Consider the following 7,593-nt stretch of genomic DNA (forward strand, 5'->3'; position numbering starts at 1 on the left):
AGGCGAGGGTGAGTGGGCGGCCGGCAGTGGGGAGGGAGGTGGCCCCCCCAGTCTTTTTTGCGTTGGTCGGTGGTTCTCCATGTTCCTTTCTGGCTGCCCGGGCTTGGGGGTCCATGCAGCGCAGCGCAGGGCAGGGTGGGCTCGGGTGGAGGGGGCAGGGAAGGCAAGAAGGAAAAGCAGCAGGACACCCAGGAGCAGGAAGCAGGGCGGGAGGGCGCAGGGGTGGCTCCCGGGGTAAGGCACAACCCTGTCTTTGGCTCTCCTGGTGAGGAGTTTCCTCCCCTGCACCCCTGCCCAGCCCCACTCCCCACCCCTCCCCAGACCGCCAGGGGGGCGCCTCCTGGGGTCCCTGAAACAAGAGGGCTCTGCTACCCAGCCCAGTGCTGCAGGGGCTCAAGAATAAAGGCGAGGAGGGGCTGGACAGAGGCCTGCCCAGGACAAGGGGGTGGGGAGGGAGAAGACCCCAGTCCCAGAGAGCTGGCCCCCACTAAGGCCTGGAAGGAGGGGAGCGCCTGGGGACTCCGGCTTCCTTGTGGGGTCTGGCTGGAGCCCCAGCCCACCTCTCGGCCTTGGTCGGCCCGGCAGCTTGCCAAGTGACCAGGATATTGTGCTTTGGGATCTATGCTGGGGTGGGTGCTGAGACCAGGATTGGGGTGGGGGGGGCAGGATAGATGTGACTAAGGTGCTTGTGCTTTAGTTGGGGTGTTGACTCCCCCTACACACTTGAGCCAGCTGAGGCCAAGAAAGCAGAGTCCCAGGACCCCAGCTGGACTGATCCCCCCACCCCTGCAACAAGCAGATGTCAGGAAGGACCCCCCCCCCCGCCCCCACCGGCTGGTGGGGGCTCCTGGGGTTCGGGGGGGGTAGGCCTCCAAGTCAGGTTTCAAGGGTCCAGTGGGCCCCCACCACCTCCTGTAGTCCCCTTGCCTTTGGAGAGAGAGGCTGCTGGGAGCAATGGGCGAGTCAGATTGGGGAGAAGACAGAGGCATGAGAACAAGGGCTAGAGACAAAAATGTGAAATTGCAAAGAAATGACACCCAGTGGGTGTGTGTATGGGGGAAGGGGAGTAGAGTTAAAAAAAAAAAAAGAACCCTCTGAGTTTACATGTAGAACTCAAAAACCTGGGACACCCTTGCAATGGAGCCCCATGGGGGAGGCATTGAGGGGTGAGTGGGAGCTGGCCGGACCCAAGGAACCCAGGCAGAGTGGGGCTTGGGGGGGCCCCACCTTGGAAACGCGCACCCACACTCCACACACATGCGCAGCACATTCAGCCTGCCCCCTGGCCCCCACCCCGTCCTGCCTTCCACAGCTCCACAGCTCCGGGGACCAAAGGGGACATCAGACCCAGTCCCATTGGTTTGAAAAATAAAAGGAATCTTATACTTCAGTATTTCATTAGCTAAAAAAATGTTTTAAAAAGTATGTACAGGGGGTGGGGGCTGGGAGCCCTGCCGTGGGGGCGGGGTAGGGGTGAGGAAGGGAGGGAAAGGCAGCAGCCCCCTCCCCCTAGCCGGCTCCCCTGGGTTCCACCCCTGGTCCTACTGCCTCTTATGTCTTCATTTGTTTAAGAGCAAAACTTCTACACACGCACGCGCGCACACACACACATGCACACCCACACGCTTCTGCACGCCCCGGAAACCTCTCCTCCTGTCCTCAGACCCACGGTCTGCCCCCAAAGGCCCCCCCTCACTCAGGACCTGCCCCTCTCAGGCCCCAGGGGACTGGTGATGGCAAGAGAGGCTGAGCACAGGGAGGGGAAGAGAAGGGCGCTGGGCCTGCCACCGCCCACCACCTTGGGTCGGTCAGTTTCTCTGAGCCTCAGTTTCCTCAGCTGTAAAATGGGCAGTCCTCATGGCCTCGCCTACCCCAGCCCCCAGGTGCAGGGACAGACGAGGGAAACAGGAAGGCGCTTTTGGAAACGTGGAAGCACTGGGAGGTGGTGGTGGGAGGGGTCCTGAGAACCCGGGGGCCCCTGCAAGTCCCGAGGGGCTGCAGTGGGGGGGCGGAGCCTGAGGAATGCTCCCGCTTGGTGGCCCAGAGCGTGGGAAGGGGGTCTTCCCAAGCTCCCCCAGGCTGGCCCCTCCCTGTGCCTGGCCTGGTGAGTGGGGAGAGAGTCACTAGGGGTTAGGAGACGGGGAGCAAGAGCCCCCCGACTGTGCATGAGTGTGTGCTAGAGAAGGCCACGCAGACCTCGCACCACCTGCCATCCTCTCCCAGCCCGGATCCCCGATCGGCTTGGGGTCAGGGGATGGGACAGGGGAGGCAGAGGAGCCCGGAGCATGCAGCACCCCCCGCGGGTCCTGGGGAGGGACAGACAGTAGTAGCTCGTGACCAAGATGGCGGGTGGGTGTGACAGGAGGGGGAGTGTGACGGCCCCGCGGGAGGGTCTGGTGGGGGTTACTGGAGGGCCTCCTCGGCCGAGGGGCCGGCCTCGCCATCGTGGCTGGCCGTCTCGAAGCCGTGCTCCACACCCATCATGTCCGGCTCTATCTTGCCCGTGTAGCTGATGAAGGTGGTGTAGGCGTCGCCCTCGGCCATGAGCGGCTTGACCTTGGGGATCCAGCTCTTGCGCACAACGCGGCGGGCGTTGGTGCACATGTCGGCCGCAATGGCGTTCATCTCGCTCTCCTTGAAGTTGGGGGCGAAGTTCTGGCAGTAGTCTGCAGGTGGAATGAGCCACCCTGGGTAAGCTCCCCTCCCAAAAGGCCCTCAGCTGCCGCGGAGCTGGCATCCTCCCCACCTCAGGGCACCTCTGCCCACCCCTCAGAGCTGAGGGGACTGAGGCCTTGCAGATGGTTGCTGCTGTTGTTTAGCTGCTCAGTCGTGTCTGACTCTTTGTGACGCCATGGACTGTAGCCCACCAGGCTCCTCTGTCCCTGGGATTCTCCAGGCAAGAATACTGGAGTGGGTTGCCATTTCCTTCTCTAAGGGCTCTGCCCAACCCAGGGATTGAACCTGTGTTTCCTGCTTGCCAGGCAGATTCTTGACCACTGAGCCACTTGGGGAGCCCGAGACCTTGCAGACAGCATGCTACACTACATCAGTGGCCCAGGCTGGACCCAGCTGGGCCACGTGTGTGGGCTATGTGGAGCTGATGCGGGACACCTGGGTGCTCTTGAAAACTAGGCGTCATTTGCCAGAATTTAGAAACCGGGATTTCCACTAGACTTCCCTCTTGACAACTGGCTGAGGCCTGCGGGGAGATCTATCACTCCACGACCAGCCTACGTTGGAGACCCTCTCCTGTCGGCTCTGTGGCTTTCCTTCAGTGTCCTCCCCATCAAGAAATCTCTAACCAATCACAGCCCTCTTCCCAAGAAGCCTAGACTGAACTTCAGAATCCTTCTTAACATCAAAGCCTACCTACTGATCCATCAGGGCCAACACCAGAGAAAAGGACCCCCTGCCCGCCTGTCCTGGGCCCCCAACCCTGACTCCAGAATGGCAGGCACTCACACTTGACGGCGTGGAGTACGCGACTGTCCAGCGGTTTGCGGCTGGGGTTGTTACTGGAAGAGCGGATACCGGTGCCACAGCTGTTGGCCAGCGTGTTCCTGGTGAGGGCACAGGGGAGGGGAGTCAGGCCCCCACTGGTGGTGAGCCCTCCAACCCTGGGGGCTCTGGTGGGGGCCTCACCGGTCAAAGAAGGAGGCCAGGAGGCGCCGCAGCAGGACCTTGTGCCGGGTGCCCGCGCTGACGTGGCAGTTCATGAGCTGCGCCCTCGTGATGTACACGTTGGTGCCTGGAGGGGGAGGGGGGGCGAGAGGATAGCCAGGGCCCGAACTGCCACATTCCCTACTCGTCCAGGGCCGACCAAGACCCCCCTTGATAACTCAACCCAGAGCTGCCTTCTCGACACTCAGGAAAGGAGAGAGACTGTGGCACCACCATCCACGGGGCACCCAGGTGCCCACCCAGCCACCAGTGTCAGAGAAGAACAGGCAGAGAGCATGGAACCCTGGCACCTTGAGTCCTAGGGCCAAATTCTTAACCGCTGTGTTGGTCAACCCTGGAACCACCCCCACGAAACCACTGATCTATGCCAATGTGGCTGAAAATGCCAGCCAATGCTTATACCCGCCTCTGGGGTGGAAACCTACAGGCCAGCCTTTGATTTGTATCATTATGAAGGGGCATCAGGGGCCCCAGGACCCAACCCAAATGAGGGGGCAGGGGGAGCTCAGGGAGGAGGTAAGGCCAGCCCACCTGTCACCAGCTCCAGCTTCTCTGAGGGGTCACCCTCGTCGTAGAGCTTGGGGTGGCAGCGGTTGCCAATCTGGTTGATGAGCTCGGCGGGGAGAGATGCGAGGTCCTGCCGCACTCGGATGCGATTCCGAGACTCGGGGGCCACCTGCTCAGGGAGGGCCTCCACCTTCTCAGCTGTGCGGGGGGGAGAGAGGTGTGCTGGGGTCGGGGGTGGAAGTGGTGGGGAGGGCAGTGGGGCCAGGCTGGGGACTGGCGGGGGCACCTCACCAGTCTGGCCGACGTTCATCATGCTGTACATGGTGTACATGTTGCAGATCTGCCGGTACTGCTCGTCCGTGCCCTCCTCGCCCGCGTCCTCCTCCTCGTCCTCCTCGTTGTGGTAGGAGCCGGGGCTGTCGCTGGTGTAGGCGCTTGAGGTGCCGGGGCTGGTCCGCTCTGATGTGCTGGGCCCACTCACCACACCGCCTGCTGCCGCCGCCGCCGCCGCCGCACCCCCAGTCGGCGGACCGGCCCCCGCCCCCGCCGCCACCCCGGTGGGCTGTGCCGCCGCCACCACGGGGGCCTGCTGGGCCGGCCGGTTGACAGCCAGGTCTGGCGTGGAGAACTTGGCCATTTTGCGGCTGCCGTTGCTCCCGCCGCCGCCCCCAGCCTCCTTCTGGCCGCTGTCCCACAGCCGCTTGGCCACGGGCGTGCACTGCACAGAGTCCGACTCCTGCTGCTCCGTCTTGACGCGCGACACCAGGGGCAGCGGAGTGCCACAGGCCGGCCAGCTTGACGTCTGCGCCACGGGGCTCTGGGGCTCGGACGAGGGGGCTTCCTCAGAGTGCAGGCCCTGGGAGTCGCAGCTGGGGGAGCTCACCTTGAGGAAGAATTCGGTCCCCTTCTCCATGATCTCCTGGATCTGCAGAAAGCCGGCCGTGTACATGAGCAGGAACTGGTCACCCATGTTCATGCTCAGGCGGCCCGTGTAGCAGAAGCTGAGGATCTGCTGGAAGGACTGGGGCTGCACGGCTGCCGGCAGCTCCACCACGGCGCTCCGGCTGCTGTTGAACAGGTCCCGGAAGTAGGAGCTGCTGGCGGCCAGCACGGCCCTGTGGGCCTTGAAGGCGTGGCCCTTGACCACTACCGAGACGTCACAGTACAGGCCCTGCAGCCGCTGCTCGTTGAGGCACTCCAGGATGCTGTTGCCAAAGTTCGGGATCTCCATCTGCAGGGTCTGGGCCATGGCGGCAGCAGCTGCGCGGGCGACAGGGAGAGATGGGGGGCGGGGTCAGGTGGTCGACCCAGCCCGATGCCGGGATACAGGCAGGAGTGTGGACAGCAGCCACGTGGTGGAATCTGCCAGGACTATAAGAATCACAGGGGCCGCCCACTCCTGTCCCAGCATGGCCTGGCCTTTGTGACAGGCTGTCCAGTCAGCTAAGTTGGGGTGGCCCATGCTGGGCTTCTTTCTGCACAAAGAAGGGCAGGGACTCCCTGGGTGGTCCAGTGGCTAGGACTCCATATTCCCAATGCAGGGGACCCAGTTTCGACCCCCTAGTCAGGGAACTAGATCCGACATGCCACAACTAAGAGTCCCCATACCTCAACTAAAGATCCTGCATGCTACTACAATAAAAATTATTAATAATAAAGATTCTGCATGCCCCAACTAAGACCTGGTGCAGGCAAATAAGTGTTAAAAAACAAACAAAGGAGGGCAAAGGCATTCTTACGCATCTGTGCTTCAGCATTAAATGAGATAACACGGCGAGCACCCCATGAGCACTAACCAGCACTAGGACTACACACACAGGTAACTGGCATACAAACACCAAGAAGGCAGAGTCATCTGATTTTTCACACTGCCTTTGCAGGGCTGAGCACGTGACCCAGAACCACCATTTGTTGAATGACTGAATGACCACTCAAGAAACCCTGAAACTGCACGAGAACATTAACAGTCACCAGGGCAATGCAAATCCAAACCACCGTGAGACACCATTTCACACCCACCAGGCTGGCTAGAGAATCCAAGGACAGAGGAGCCTGGTGGGCTACAGTCCATGGGGTTGCAAAGACTCAGTCACAACTGAGCAAATAACACACAGGCTGGCTAGCATAAAAAAGATAAATACTCTCAGGGAAGATGAGAAATGACTCGGGACCCTCCTATATTGCTGCTGGGAATGTGAAGTCATGCAGTTGCTGTAGAAAACCGCTGTTCAAACGGTTAAAGCTGAAGTTACCAGATGACACAGCAATCCCACCTCTGGGAAGTGTACTTGAGAAGTGAAAACATAACATCCACCAGCAGTTAAGGCAGAGAATGTTTGTTGTTGTTTAGTCACTCAGTCACTTCTGACTCTTTTGCTTCCCCATGGACTGCAGCCCGCCAGGCTCCTTTATCCAGGGGGTTTCCCAGGCAAGAACACTGAAGTGGGTTGCCATTTCCTTCTCCAGGGGATCTTCCTGATCCAGGGATCAAACCCATGTCTCCTGCATTGGCAGGTGGGTTCTTCACTGCTAAGTAAAGAGCCTGGGAAGTCCCATGTGAATGTTTAGAGCAGCACTGTTCACAACAGGCAAAAGGTGGAGCCAATAACCTCAAAGGCAAATAGATAAACAAAATGTGATCCACCCACAGTGGAACACTGCTCAGTCATAAAAAGGAGCAAACAACTGATACACGCTAAAACTAGGATACCCCAAAATATGCTAAATGCAGGAAGCCAGACAAGAAGACCACGCGTTATACGTATTTCATACACCACAAATACGAAATGTCCAGAATGGGCAAATCCATAGGGACAGAAAGCAGAGTTGTGGTTGCCTGGGGCTGGGCAGTGGGTGAGGGTAGGGGCTGAGGACTGGGGAAGCGTAAGCAAACAGGAACGGGGTTTCTTGTTGTCCTCGCAAGAAACGTCCAGTGATTGTGGTGACATATGCACAACTATGAAGGTACCGAAAAGCTCTGAACCAGCACACTTTAAAAACGGGTCAACTGCTTGGTATGTGCATCTGACGCTGTTTAATGAACAAAGAAATTTTAAGACTAATGTCCCCTGTGCAGAACTGAGGATGAGACTTGCCACGTACAGTCTCTATTTTGTTGTTTAGTCGCTAAGTTGTGTCCAGCTCTATGTGACTGTAGCCCGCCAGACTCCTCTGTCCATGGGAATTCTCCAGGCAAGAATACTGGAGTGGGCACAGTCCTTTCTAAATTTTGAACCTGGTGTATGTACTACTTACCAAAGTGAATATTTAAAAATAAAGTGTATGAAATCACACTGCAAACATCTAAAGGGCTTTAGGGGGTGGGTGGAGAAAGAAATGTGAATTTAAGGAACTGCCTAATAAGACCCTGCTCGAGGAGCCCACCCCAATCCTGACCCAGAAGGT

General features: G+C 59.0%; 1 protein-coding gene across 4 annotated transcripts in view; it reads right to left on the reverse strand.

Annotated features, from left to right (window-relative positions):
* Window positions 1–6: 6 nt before the first annotated feature.
* NACC1 (nucleus accumbens associated 1, BEN and BTB (POZ) domain containing) overlaps window positions 7–7,593 on the reverse strand; it is an 18,463-nt gene continuing 10,876 nt past the window's right edge. For 3 of the 4 annotated variants that reach the window (XM_010855450.1, XM_010855451.1, XM_010855449.1), the window contains exons 2-6: window positions 4,480–5,448; window positions 4,213–4,386; window positions 3,643–3,748; window positions 3,463–3,560; window positions 7–2,666 (exon numbers count right to left, since the gene is read on the reverse strand). In XM_010855450.1, coding sequence (XP_010853752.1) covers window positions 2,404–2,666; window positions 3,463–3,560; window positions 3,643–3,748; window positions 4,213–4,386; window positions 4,480–5,437 — 1,599 coding nt within the window. In that variant the 5' untranslated portion in view covers window positions 5,438–5,448 and the 3' untranslated portion in view covers window positions 7–2,403. Of the gene's footprint in view, window positions 2,667–3,462; window positions 3,561–3,642; window positions 3,749–4,212; window positions 4,387–4,479; window positions 5,736–7,593 lie in introns of those variants that run through there. The other variant, XM_010855448.1, reaches the window with a different exon arrangement.

Source organism: Bison bison, unplaced genomic scaffold (assembly GCF_000754665.1).
Source record: "Bison bison bison isolate TAMUID 2011002044 unplaced genomic scaffold, Bison_UMD1.0 scf7180017864365, whole genome shotgun sequence".
Classification (NCBI taxonomy): Eukaryota; Metazoa; Chordata; class Mammalia; order Artiodactyla; family Bovidae; genus Bison; species Bison bison.